Genomic DNA, 15,063 nt, shown 5'->3' on the forward strand with positions numbered 1-15,063 from the left:
GCAACGGGTGGTATTTGCTAGTAATGACTAAAAACCGATAACAGAAAGACAGACAGACACCCTGGAAACATAATGCCTCCAGGTTTTGGCTATGGAGGCATAAAAAAAAATGCAATCAATTTTTGGGTTTTTTTTTTTTTACAATTTATGAGACAATAATGTTTTTTGTTATATTATTTATGTGTATAAAACACCCTGGCGGATGGTCTGTGCTTGTTCTCATCCCCACTCCTCCACCCCATCCCTCACCCCAACCATACTCCCTCCTTCAGCAAATTTAATTTGTTAAATACTTTTTCAAACGTTAGGGGAAGGTTCCTAACATCCTGTGGGATGCATCCTTGGGACCTTGTTCGTTGGCGTTCAATGGTCTGGGCTGTTGGTCAAAAACCAATGCTTGATAAATTTGTGAAACATTTAATGACAAATGGACGTTTAATCGTCGCAGCATTAATATTAAAGGGCACAGTTTGCACATTTGCCATTTTTCTCTGAACGGATGTGATTAAACGTTTTATTGTAAAATGCAAGTGAAAAAACAAATACACATAGAAAAAAAAACCATCAAAAAACAAGTCATTTTTGTGTAAAATACGCAAACTAAAGAGTAAATGTAAGTCTCCATAAATCAAGCAGCAGAGATGCACACACAAGGATTAATTATATTGAAAGCTACAGGTCAAAAGTTCAGCGATAAGAAAATATGAAAATGAACCTGTCATGGTCAGCATCGAAAACATACATCTTCAAACCAGAACTCTTCCCTCAAATGTTACCAACACTATTATTTCACCCAAAATTGTAGTTAGTCAAAGCCTGTTTTCAAATGATTTTCTCAGTTCTGTGTTCAAACCTCCCAAATTTAAGTAACTATAATATCTTGTCATTGAGACCAGAAGCATCCTGGAACCAACCATCATTAACATCAATTTCCAACTTAATATGATCATACTTGAGCTGGAACATTCTGCCCATCTTTTCAATAGAAACAAAATACATCAGAACTGCGTTACTACAAAAAGCGCTAATTATATTCCGAAAGAGGGACTGTAGGGTTGAGGGGAAATGATGCGTGAGCATGGGCTGAACTTCCATGGTGCATATTCCCAGAAAGAGTCTCAAAGCCACCTGCAGACAATTGGAGGGGAAAGTGAACCAAGACAATAATAAGGTAAAAAAGGTAAAAGTTGCAAACTATGGACACAATGAGAGTTTGGTGGAAGACTAAACATGGTGCTTATTGGGAGCAACGATTCAAATTAATTAATATTGTAGATTTTTGGAGAGTGCAGTACTCGTCTGTCCACATTCTTCTATCATTATACATGTATGTACCAAGTTTAATTTTAATTCCTTCAGCTGTTATCAAGTATCACATACCTGACATGACCTCTGACCTATAACCCCTTGATGTCAAAAATCTAATCAGTACATCTTTGCATCATAATATATGCTCATACAAAGTTTGGTCAAAATTCCATCAATGGTTCACAAGTTAGCATGGTAACAGAATTTGTACCCAACCTGACCTCCAACCTTTGACCTTTTGATCCCATAATCTGATCAGTTCATCTTTGCATCATTATAATACTTGTACCAAGTTTGACTTGGATCCCTTCAGCCGTTCTTAAGATATCGCGGAAACCAAAACCCTTCACAGAAGCACTGACAACCTAAAAACATAATGCCTCCAGTGACTTGGTCAGTGGAGACATAAGAGAAAATGGTTGACGTGAGAATATCTGTGACACAGGGTGGGACTGTCATGCATGCATGAAAAAAATAAACAAAAAAAAACTAAAAGGGTAATTGGTGGAGCACATACCTCTGTCACGTAATACCTGATCCACGAGAACATATCGGGCCCAATACATTTTTGAAATATCATGCAATATAGTCCTATATCGTTTTTGGCCCTATCTCTCAATGGTGAAGAATAACTTTTAAAATTAAATAAACCTCGTATCCAGATGCAGATTCAGATCTTCATCAAAATTGAAGCACTTCGTCCTTGTGACACACCCAACATGTCCACCTAGTTTTGTCTGAATCCGTCCACAACTTTTTGAGATATCGTGCTATAAATCATTTTTAGCCCTATCTCTCAATGGTGAAGAATCACTTAAAAGTTCTAGTAGTCGGATCTGGATCTTCACCAAATTCTAATCAGTTTGTCCTTGTCACACACCAAACCTGACCACAAAATTTCATCCGGATCCGTCCACAACTTTTTGAAAAATCCTGCACACAAACAAACAGACAGACAGACAGACAGACAGAAATGTGGTGAAAACATAACTTCTTCAACCTTCAGTGACGGAGGTTAATATGACATGAGGATGACAGTATTAATAAAAACAACATTATATGTATGTATGTATGTATGTATGTATGTATATGTATATATATATATATATATATATATATATATATGTATATATATATATATATATATATATATATATATATATATATATATATATATATATATATATATATATATATATATACATATATACAGTATACTAGGTGTAAGTCGGCAGCGTGTAACTCGTCACTTCGCCTAAGTCGGCAGCGTCAAAAAGTCCTGAAGTTATCTCATGTTAAATCCCTTTGAATAAAGGGTCATCCCTCTGTAAGTCGTCATCTCTAAGTCGTCACTTCGTCTAAGTCGTCAGATGTTGTCCATTCCCACGTAATGGAAACTCAAGTAAATTACCACTCCTAACTCGTCACACGGAAATGCTGCCTCGTGAGAAGCCCGATTTCATGGAATCATGATGCTCGCTCATTGGTGTACACCGCCAGTGATAGGCTATTTATAACTGCGTACACACGTTGATCGCACTGCAGGCAGTACAATGGCGACTAAGCGTAAGCTTACAACTAAAACCTACCAAGAAAAATACGACATTATCCAGTTTTGTGAGGCAAATCCACTGATGAAGAAAACAGACATAGCTGAGAAGTTGGACATCAAACGGCAGACATTGAACGGTATCTTAAAGAATAAAGGCAAGATATTTGGACAAGTGGAGAAGATCGTGAGGCCGGTGGGAAGTGTGAAATGCGTGAAATGTGTGTCCTTTGAAGATGTCAATGACGTGCTCATCATCTGGTTTTGGCAAATGTCGGCTCAGCCAAATATTCGGTTTCGGCCGATTCGGCCAAATATTCGGCCGATACTGTCTTTCGGTGTTGGTGTTGAGCCTGGTGTTGGCGCAGTGGTTCGGGCAGCGGCTTGGGATCCAAAAGGTCCTGAGTTCAAACCCCGTTGGGCCACTGACTTAACACCAGGGGGTTGACTCAGCCTGTCATCCTTCTGAGGTCGGCGAAATGAGTGCCAGTGGACTGGTCCCGGTGTATGCCCCGGTTAGAATAGGTATACCATATCCCTGTGTGTCGTAAGAGGCGACCAGGGTTAGCGTCAGGAAGGGCATCCGGCCATAAAAAAACATTTCCTCAAGAAAAAAGCCAAACCCCTGCACAGCAGGGAAAAATGGCTGTAAAAACGGTCATTTTATTTTTTTTACTGTCTTTCGGTGGAGGATTGCCCAGCCAACATCATGGAATACAATGACCAGTTTGAATCCTTTCTCATGTACCAGATGCCCAAGAGTTTGAGGCATTCAAACATAACGGATTACTTCGCGAAGGAGTAAAGGATCGATCGAGCTTAGTGTTGAAGTCCGATTATGGTTTTATCTTGGCTCGTTTTGTACATTACCGCACTCACTTACACATAGGCATTGAGTGGTAATCATCACCACGATGACTGTGTGTCATGTAATTTGTCACCATACCATCACCAATGGTATATGAGTTGTCTTACAGAGTTGTTCATTATCTTTACTTTTGATAAACTGATTCATGAATTCTATCTTTGCTTGATCACTTTCCAACTCACCAACTCACCCCCACCTATGCCCCGAGGATTGTGTTTTCCTTTTGGTACAATAGCCGGCTCTCACACATATGTGTCCAGGCCACGCGCGACTTCATCCTTCACCCCACAGTCATCATGAATGTTCGCATACGCGTAAGTCATCACATATTATATATATATATATATATATATATATATATATATATATATATATATATATATATATATATATATATATATATATATATATATATATATATATATTGTTGCGAATTCGCACCCGCCGTCGTGCGAACGGCCGCTCGACTCGAATGGCGGCCGCCTTGCCCACCGGACGGACAATTCAGTCGTGACCCTCTGGGAACTATCGCCCGGAGCCAGTCACGGGTGGGCCTTTCGACCTCACCACAATCGTGCCAATCGGCCACCCGCGTAGGATAGGATTGTACGAAGGAAAGGACGCAGCGAAACGGGGAACAATTCAACATAATGCACTTTATTTACACGACACACGGAGAGCACACATATACAGCCACACAGTCAGAATGCGCATATATCAATTTAAAACAACAACAACAACAACAACGCAGAGCTACGACCGAATACGCGAACACACGGCAACACTTATACAGTTTTACTTTACAAGACACGGCGCCACAAGATCCATACAAAAACAAAAGAAAAGGCCACCCTCAAAGACAAGGGGGCAGACGGGGCCCGTGGGCCTTTATGGCGTGGGACTTGCCAGACCGAACGAGTCCCACGAGACCGCTGCAGGTTACCTGCACCCTCGCGGTGCGATGGTGGGTGAGCTCTCTCCGGCGCTCCTTGTACGAACGCGCAGGTCCGCGCAACACAGCTGGCAGAGCGGCACCTCCAGTTCACGTCCCCTCCGCGATGTCCGGACTCTCCACCGACTGCAAGCTCCAACGAGCGGGTCGCTCTACGGACCGCTTCTCCAAGACCCAGACGGGCAGAAGACCATGAACCGCCGACTGATACTGACACTCTCACCGACCGCCCTGACCTGACCTCCTCTGACCTGACTTCCTTTGACCTGGTCTCATATATATATATATATATATATATATATATATATATATATATATATATATATATATATATATATATATATATATATATATGTATATATATATACATACATATACATATATGTATGTATGTATGTATATGCACCTAGCCTCACACAGCCAATCAGTATAAACTGTCAACAGACGAATGGACAACCATCTCTGTCGTGTATATATATATATATATATATATATATATATATATATATATATATATATACATATATATATATATATATATATATATATATATATATATATATATATATACATATATATACATATATATACATATATATATATATATACATATACATATATATATATATATATATATATATATATATATATATATATATATATATATATACATATATATATATATATATATATATATATATATATACATATATATATATATATATATATACACATATATATACATATATATATACATATATATATATATATATACACATATATACATACATACATACATAAATATACATACATACATACATAAATATACATACATACATACATATATATATATATATATATATATATATATATATATATATATATATATATATATATATATATATACACGACAGAGATGGTTGTCCATTCGTCTGTTGACAGTTTATACTGATTGGCTGTGTGAGGCTAGGTGCATATACATACATACATACATACATAACAGGATAACAGGATCAGTCGAACACAAGAGCAGGTTAACGTTTTACCACCATATAAAACAGAATATAAAGAAAGATCTAAAGAGAGTTCAAAGATTAAATTTGACAATTAAAATTGTAGATAAAGAGCTGCACCGTGTGGAGAACGTTCAGAAACAAATCATTTCTCACCTTCGACCAAATGCTAATACATCAAGACCTGTTGATTATCATGAATGGTGCAGCAACGAATCAGACTCCACACCATTCCCAAAATCTGAAAGGGAGGGGGCAAAAGCATTTTCTTTTTGTAAAGTAATGTAATTTCAACGTGGGAACATAAAGCATCTTCCACCTTTGGAGCCATATACACTGATTACATGATATGCACCAAAAATGAATAAAGAAAAGAAAGGGAAGAGTGGCTATATAAAATGAAGGGTATGGGAGTTGGTGATGGAAAGGGGAAGGTCGTGTATAATGTGCATTTTCCAGCTTGTAGCAATCACTTTTCCTCATTTTGACACATCATCATGAATGTACCATACATACTCGTGGCAGAGTGTCGGAGTTACCGAAGCAGTCTCTTCGCAAGAGTAATGCTGGGTGCTTTGTCATCCAATTCCCAACAGTCAGTCAGGAGCAGGGATTTGTAATTGTTTTTCAGGATGCCGGCGATAACTCACCGACTCTTCGTAAAATACACAGTGGGATATTTACACGTCCACCAATGATTATTGCCGGCTTAAGATCCTTCTGATGAACAGTGCACACATGGAGCCCTCACCCTGCATGTGAAACACCAGGGTTACAGTTTATATATACTGTCGTGTCAGACGGTTCTGTTGACACAGTCTGTGCCGGGGTTCAAGACGGTCCCCACAAAGGCCCGAAACGGTGTTTGCGTTCACTTGATTCTCGATATTGAGATACTGTGCTCACTTAATTGTAAAATTCCCCAAATTTCACCCAAGTGAAGCCAAACCTGGCGGTGCAACCTGCGGGAGAAAAAGGGTGGGAAAACGTTTCTTGCAATTAAAATGTTTATTGAAAAATAAAATATGGGTAAACAAGACGATGAATACAATGGGACGAACCAAGCGGTCGACCGACAAGGAGAGATTAGGGACATGCAAACTTGTGTACAAAAGGAAATAAATATAACCTGCTATGGTTCCGAAATACCAGACTCGCACAGGAACAAAGGGCCAGGTGAGGGCTTGAGCAGGCACGAAGCTGATGACATGCAGGATGACAATGTTTGTGGCTGCAGTGCAGCGACGGTTGTACGCGAATGTGAAGAGGCACGAAGATGATACAGGGCGATGTCATCAAACCCCCTACCAATCCCCAAATCCTCAACGTCCCCTTCTGAACCCTAAGGCTTCAATCACCTCCACAACACCTCAACCCCCCCCCCCCCCCAATACACCCACTGAACACAGAAACAGCGATTTAAACAGCAACGGCATGGCTCCTACGTGTCATGGCCCATCACAGTCACCCGTCCAACTCACAATCATATGAGACATGCGGAAACCCCATGGAATTGCAACTTTCAAGTGACCATGAGCAGCCTAATTGTGCCAATAAACGACCTAAAACCAACTATCTTCTTCCTGATGCTTAAGTCACCGATTATTATCGTTGAGTCAATAGAACGTCATGAACAAATTATGGAACAATAGTCGATGCAAGTCACACTAGTTGGACATAACGTCATTCAAAATTTGTGCAGTGTACCACTTCCGTTCGTCCAATACCCGGGGTGGGTATCTTTGTGACTTAACTGTGTAAATAAATGCTTCCCCATGTCCTTTATTCGCCTTCCCCGTTTACTCATTAAATACGCACGTCAAGTCACTTGGTCTCTGAGCGATTTGAGTTGCCCTGATCACTTACGGCTTGAGTTATTAATCCTCCATTAAAGGACAGATTGGATTTGGGTCGATAATTATCATCCACACAGAAAATACCCTGAGTCTGACACCGTGACCACTCAAACCAACATTTGGGTGCTGGGTGCTGGGTGTGAGGGTGTACCAGCACGTCACTTAACTGACTCAGACATTCCATCGAAGCATGGTAGCGACCGCCTCTCCCTGCCTGTAGGCCCTCCACTCTCAACCTGCACAATTAAATTGTCTATTTGTGTGCATACATTATTTCAATCATGTTCCACAATGATTTGTTTAATTTTTTGTCTCTAATATGTATTTAAGTGAAGGTTAAGTAAAGTTAGGGTGACCAAAATATTTTCCCTGGCAACGTATCCCCCCCCCCCCATTATACCATGTATATGGGAAAATATATAATGTAAATAGGTTTCTTATAACCTCACAGTTTTTAGGAACACATACACAGTGCAAATCAGCGACTTGCTTTATAGACATCATTAAAAGTAAATAATGGCAGTTGGTTCCTTTCACAATCAATGTCGCAATAGTCTCAGAACTCCTCAGATAAAGACTTTTATCAATTTTAATAAAATATTAATTTTAAAGATCATTTTTTTTTGAATCTGGAAGTTTAGCGCTCCTGAAGCAGTCTTGTACATCAACCACCCTTTTACACTGTAATTAGAGGATGTTGAGTTGCAGTTTAAGAGATGGAGGCTTTATTGATCACTATCAAACAGTGTGAATCAGCATGGTACATCGCCATTATGGTGGCCTCTTATTTACGCCGATACACACGCCCTGCCCTCGAATGCTATATACCAATATATTGCATTGTTCTTGAAAGTATTATGAAAGAGATTTGTTTTCTACAATCTTCAAGTATATAAGTGAATGTTTAAAGAGGTTCAACACCAATGACTATCGGAACAGCAAGAGCTTCGCTCAAAAGACACAAGAGGAAGAAGGAACATACAAACTTATGTACAATGAAAGAAACTAATACTAGAACCCAGCCAGTGGCCACGAAGAATGAACAGACTCAAACCAGACAGTGGGGTAGCAGGCGAACACTTTATCAATGCAAACTGTTCTTTAGTCCACCACAATGGGGGCTTATGCTTGGTGTTGGCTTAACGGTTAGGGTGGCGAGCTTGGGATCCAAAAGTCCTGAGTTCAAATCCCGTTTTGCTATTGAATTAATACCAGGTGGGGTTGACTCTGCCCGTCATCCTTCTGAGGTCGGCAAAATGAGTGCCAGCATGCTGGGATTATTGAGCCATTTGAGTATCCTGTGTCGGAGTGGCGACCCGTCTAGGATTGTGTCCAATAGCCCAGGAGACTCCTTCGGCAGCACCAACGCTCTGTACAGAGTATGGTCCCGATGGAATGGAATGGTGACTTGAGAAGGCTCAGGTCATGAAGGATGCCTGGAATGATGAGTGATGAGGAGCAACTTTGTGGCCCTCCGAGGCTGCCCGGACTTTACCTCTCCTACCGTCTCTTCTCCTGTCTCATGTTACCGCGTCTCAGTATTTTTTCCCCACAGAGATCGCACCCTTCTGCACAGCGGGTCCTCTGACCTGCCCTCAGTACACGGTGAGACATCATTGGCCACCGCTTCTGGTGGGTGGTGCTACGAGCTCCAGCATTCCATCCATCTCCAAGGCTCTTCAGCAGACTATGCCACCATGGTTTGCATTTTGCAAGCCAAACAATTCATGATGGAGCCAAAGTGGCGTTACTTTATAAGCCCTCGACCAAGCCTTGCCTGTACAGAAGGTTGTACACAATACAACCTTACTCCATACGGTTCTAAGATTATGATCGCAACCTTCTCGGTGCACACATGACATATGACTTACCCCTAACAGATCCCAAAGACAGGAGTAAATCTCAGTGATTCGAACACACGGTCCACACTATTCATAGCACATTCTAGCTATGGATCCCTGCTCCCTGCTTCCCTTCAACCTAACAACACAGGATACCAATTCTGGGGGAATAAAGCCATTCACATTTCTGGGGGTGGGGGCAGGGAAAGGGGAAAAATAAATAAATAAATAAAACGAGCAAGTCGCAATTGCAGGAAAAATTAAGCAACCTGCAATTCTTGGGGAATTAATCCGTCTGTAAGGTCAAGCTATTTGCTCGTGTAATAAAAATAAAACAACTATCTTCATAAACATTTGCAATGCAGAAAAGTTACTTATTCGTTTTTGCTTTGTCCATCTCAGCAATTTCTCAGGGCTAACAGAATAACTGGGATACAGCGTACTCGCTTTAATTCACAATCTGATTATAAACTGTAATTCTGGTGCTACACAGGTGAGGAGTTACATCAATAAGTTTGTCGTCCGTCAGAGAAACGTCAAGCTGGGTGCCTCGTCTGTTATCACCGTGTGCCTACATCCTCATCAAATTAGAGCATCTGCTTTGGGTCTGATAAACCAGGGCTCAATAGTGACCATGGCTGAGTCACGCCAAAGAGTTTCAAAACTATATGTGCTGCTTTGTTGCTTGATGCTCAGTGTTTAGAGGACGGAGCATGGACAAACCAGGTAGATTAGCATCCGATGGGGATGAGAGTGGGGGAGATAGATTTATCCCAAAATGTCATAGCTGGCACCGGAAAGTTATAGGTCACTTTGTCCAAGGTCACTGTGTGTTCGTCTGAAGTCACGTCCAGTGTTGCTTAATGTCCCTGTTTGCATGTGTGTGCATAATTTACATTACAGCTTCAAAATGTGCCTAAGACCATGTAAAACAAAACAAAAATTTAAATTCCTGCAAAAAAATACACACAAAAAAAATACAACCAAGCACAATACATTATACCTATCAAGATGAGGGAATAGTGGGATATGATGGAACAAGTGGAAATCAAAATAACTGGATTGGCAACTGCACAACTTACCAGGAAGAGACCAACCACACTTCCCATAATGAGCACAAATGTCAAGGATGTCTGATCGATGCGGGTGTGACAATTCTGAAAAAGTAGGCATCATGTTAGTGACTGTTATTCCCGTCCAGTACAGAATAACAAATACCTGGGGATGGGAAAGGAGTTGAGGAGGGTTGGGGCGGTTGGGGGGGGGGTCTTTACAATGAAAAAAATATATATTTTGACAATCCCATTAATACTGTTGTGGTTCTGCAAAACTGCATGCCTCTAAGGCAATGGCACCAACATAGTGATCCCCAAGCAGTTATGTTGTTAGTCTTCGTGCAGTCAGACCTTCCCCTCATGTCTCGTGGGTTAACGGGACAAAGTGCTTTGCAGGGGTCTAATAGTTCAGGTCTATTCACTATCTCCATCCCCTATTCTGATTTCTACTCCAACCCTTTCCTTTTAGCCATGGTACAAGCAAGCGCAGCACACACGCCATGCAAAATGCGATGAGTAATAAGCACACTACGATGCCTCCTGTGGCTTGGAACCACCACACCCCTTCCAATAAACACTACACAACCCACGCACGGGCATCGCGCGCCATTATTTCATTCAAATCTGAGCGGCAATTTCCAACAGGCATCTCACCTTGCTCATCAAACCTTACCACTTTGACCACAAACGCCTCCCACACACGGGAAAAAATATTTCCGCACCCCCTCGTACCACTGCATCACTACAATTCACCACTATACAGAGGAGTGCTGCATGACTCGGACTGTCCTCGGACCGTGCAATGCAGGGCCGAGCAACCGATGTTTATAGTTTGACCGCATCGTGCAGGGGACGTCCTGGATGGGCACATAAAATTGATCCGACCCTCATCCAGTCACCAGATCATGGCAATACAGGGGCGGCGAGGAGGGGTTGCAGGAAGGGTGATCCGAGAGTTTGGTACGGGGCTCGAGTGTGCATTTTGGCTCATGAGAGGGGGCCCGTATGTGCGGGGGGGAGTCCATTGCTAATCATCATTCAGACCGCACTCGGAGCATTGTCAGAGCCAGGGTGCTGGCTCATACCCTATATCGAGTCAGGAGCCAGATGGGCGACTGAGACAGTTTTGAGACGAGCCGGATGGGCGACTGAGACAGTTTCCGGCTTCGGAGCCTGGCAGGGCATGCCTAAGGCCGCTGTGGCCCAATAGAGGAGTGCGATTCGGGTCACAGCGCGCGGCTTTCGGATCATGACCCCACCCTTCGCCTGGGGCTTATAAAAGGCGGAGCAAGGAGCTGTTCACTCTCTTCTATGCCCCCTTCTTCTCTGCTCCTCTCGGCTCTTCATTAGCTGCTCTTCGTTGTCTCGCCTTCGCTGGCTCTTCGCTCGCTGTTGGTGTGCGATTGTGAGGACGTGCTTCTTCCTGAGGACCTGGTCCGGGACGACTGCCGAGAGTCCCAGCAGGGCTGTAAACATTTTGCCACCATCGTGCAGCCAGACTGACCAGTGCAGAGTGCACATTGCCACGAGCCCTGGCAAAGTGACTAAGCCAGAGATAACGTGCCACATCTCGAGGTGGAAACACTCAGGCGGAGCGTCCCAAGGAGGTACACACGACACTAACAGAAGTAGGGAAAGAATACTGGTTCTGGCTCACTTTTCCCCATGTAAATGAATGGGGGATTTTCAGCCATGAAATTTTTCTTTTTTTTCCCCTAAAAAAATAAATCCCCTTTTTAGCCCAAGGTATATTTATTTGTCTCCCCTTTTGACCTGGAGCCTGGTGTTGGCTTAGTGGTTAGGGTGGCGGCTTGGGATCCCAGGGTCCTGAGTTCAAGCCCTGTTGGCTGCTGAATTAACACCAGGGGGTTGACTCAGCCTGCCATCCTTCTGAGGTCGGCGAAATGAGTGCCAGTGTACTGGTCCCGGTGTATGCCCCGGTTAGAATAGGTGTACCATATCCCTGTGTGTCGTAAGAGGCGACCAGGGTTGGCGTCAGGAAGGGCATCCGGCCATAAAACATTGCCTCAAGAAAAAGCCAAACCCCTGCACAGCAGGGAAAAATGGCTGTAAAAACGGTCATTTTTTTTATTTCCCCTTTTAACCTAGGGGCTCTCTATTCAAATAGCCCATACAACAAGATAAAGATTTGTTAAAGGTGATTCTAAAGAAATATCTGAAATGTCTAAGCCCCGGGACACTCTTTATCAAATAACCCATACAACAAGATAAAGATTTGTTAAAGGTGATTCTAAAGAAATATCTGAAACGTCTAAGCCTCGGGGCACTCTTTATCAAATAACCAATGCATATTGTTTAGCTCACTCATTGAACCTATAAACATTTGTTCATTCTCAAATTCCTTCAATAGTTTAATTTTCTTTGCACAATAATCCCCATCTAAAATATTGAAAAACAAAACATTTGAATCTTTATATTTTTTAAGATACCCCTTTTGTGCCATTACGAAATGATAAACTTCTCTTAATGATCTCATCTGGCCACCGCCCGAGTTGCAAATCATTTTTGTACATAAACCACGCCATAAAAAAAGTTTTGTTTCAAATGTTTTCAGTTCATGCCGTGAAAATGAGGAAGTGTTTTTTTGACACGGTCGTGCTGTGTGAATGAGAAAGTGGTTTTGGACTGTCATGCTGTGAAAAAATAGGAACTATTCTGTGAGACAAGGTCTCGTGTTTATATTTTATCTCAGAACACGAACTGAAAACATTTGAATCAAAACTTTTTTTATGGCGTGGTTTATGTACAAAAATGATTTGCAACTCGGGCGGTGGCCAGATGAGATCATTAAGAGAAGCTTGTCATTTCCTGTGCCCACACCCAATGATTAAGCAATCTCCTCATCGTTGCTTTATAAGTGATTCGCCAGACAAAGTTTCTGCCAGACGGGATTTTCATTTTTACAACTGAGGCATGGGCGATCTTTCTTCCGATGAAGACAACAGCACACTACAGAGTTGGTAAGTTTGTGTATGTTTTTCTCTTTGAACGATGAAGCAAATGATTATTAATTAAATCATGATAATTCTGATATATATATTTTTTCCCTGACAGGCCATTGGAAGAAATTGAGTTTACATTTCACGACATGGTGCATGAAATTAATACTCTTATTGAAGAGATCAATGATTTTAGAAGAGAATTGAAAGACATTTACAATGAGTGGTACGAAGTCTTATCACGTCCTCTCATCTCGAAGGAATTAAACCAATGGTGAGACACGTGTGTGTGTGTGTGTGTCTCTCTCTGTCTGTCTTGCTACCTACCTCTCTCTGCTCTTATTGAAGAGGTCAATGATTTATAATGACTGGTCTCTGATCTCGAATGAATTAAACCAATGGTGAGACACGTGTGTGTGTGTGTGTCTATGTGTGTGTATGTGTGTGTATGTGTGTGTGTGTGCGTGTGTGTGTGTGTGTGTTGCTTTCCCTGTCTGTTTGTATCTCTCTCTGTCTGTCTCTTCATCTATACCCTTGACTTATTATTTTTTTTTTTCAGCACTATCGCACAACATCAGCTGTTGAAGCAATCTTGTACAACACATGATTTTCTGGAGGTAAATATTTCTGAATTATTATTAATATCACTCGTACAACACATGATTTTCTGGAGGTAAATATTTCTGAATTATTATTAATATCACTCTCTCTTTAGAATGTCGCCTTATGTTGGTTGCATCATTAGTTTGGGCATGGTTTTGTCAGTACACTGGAATTCATTTTATTGGCCTTGAAAGGATGACAGGCTCCTGGTGTGTTAATTCAGTGGTCAACGAGGCTTACTCATATTACCATGTAATTATCTTTATAAAACCTAATTATTATCCACTTTTTGTTTCAAAACAGAATATGGTGTCTGAGTTTCGAAATCACAAGACATCTGAAGAAGATTGCTGGGAAAGATTATACATTCTCGCAAATGAATATTTAATATTTTCAATATTAATAAATTATATTTGTTTTGTTTACAATTACTTGATTCTGAATTACAAAAAGAGAATCAAGACATGAACGAGAGGGAGGGGTGGGGGGGGGTAGGTGCGCTCCCCCAATGACCCATCACCCCCTCATCCCATCCCTCCCCTCCCCATGTGTGTGTGTGGGGAAGGGTGGGGGTGGGATGAAGGAGGTGGTGGGTCAAAGGTGGGGGCGCACAGGGGGGATGGGGGTGGGGCTTGTGTGGGCGGGGCTTGTGTGGGCGGGGCTTCGGTGGGGGCTTGTGTGGGTGGGGTGTGTGTGGGTGGGGCTTGTGTGGGTGGGGCTTGTGTGGGCGGGGTTTATGTGGGTGGAGCTTGTGTGGGAGGGGTTTATGTGGGTGGAGCTTGTGTGGGAGGGGTTTATGTGGACAGGGTTTATGTGTGTGGAGTTTTTGTGTGGAGCTTGTGCAGGCAGGGCTTATGTGGGAGGGGTTTATGTGGGCAGGGTTTATGTGGGCAGGGGTTTATGTGGGTGGAGCTTGTGTGGGAGGGGTGAATGTGGATGAGGCTTATGTGGATGAGGTTTGTGTGGATAAATGGATGGGTGGAGAGATGGGGGGATGGGTGAATGAGTGGAGCTTGTGTGGATGGGTGGATAATTTTTTAATTAAATAAACATGTTGT

At 42.0% G+C, this 15,063-nt stretch overlaps 1 protein-coding gene and 1 long non-coding RNA gene across 7 annotated transcripts in view; one reads left to right on the forward strand and one right to left on the reverse strand.

Moving 5' to 3' along the window:
- Nucleotides 1–500: 500 nt before the first annotated feature.
- The window catches only part of LOC147009734 (CD81 antigen-like), a 145,137-nt gene continuing 130,574 nt past the window's right edge, over nt 501–15,063 (reverse strand). For all 5 annotated transcript variants that reach the window (XM_085860886.1, XM_085860888.1, XM_085860885.1 and 2 more), the window contains 3 exons: nt 10,470–10,544; nt 5,847–5,931; nt 501–1,128 (listed from right to left, as the gene is read on the reverse strand). In XM_085860886.1, coding sequence (XP_085717012.1) covers nt 5,860–5,931; nt 10,470–10,544 — 147 coding nt within the window. In that variant the 3' untranslated portion in view covers nt 501–1,128; nt 5,847–5,859. The remainder of the gene's footprint in view (nt 1,129–5,846; nt 5,932–10,469; nt 10,545–15,063) is intronic.
- Nucleotides 12,076–14,466, forward strand: LOC147009735 (uncharacterized). 2 transcript variants are annotated; one of them, XR_015052637.1, is made up of 4 exons: nt 12,076–13,423; nt 13,518–13,676; nt 13,962–14,019; nt 14,309–14,466. It is a non-coding gene; the product is annotated as an uncharacterized LOC147009735 (long non-coding RNA). The 2 variants fall into 2 exon arrangements; XR_015052636.1 differs by having other exon boundaries at nt 12,077–13,676.

This window comes from Eptatretus burgeri, chromosome 17 (assembly GCF_056783735.1).
Source record: "Eptatretus burgeri isolate ZD-2024b chromosome 17, Ebu_testis_v1, whole genome shotgun sequence".
NCBI classification, from domain to species: domain Eukaryota; kingdom Metazoa; phylum Chordata; class Myxini; order Myxiniformes; family Myxinidae; genus Eptatretus; species Eptatretus burgeri.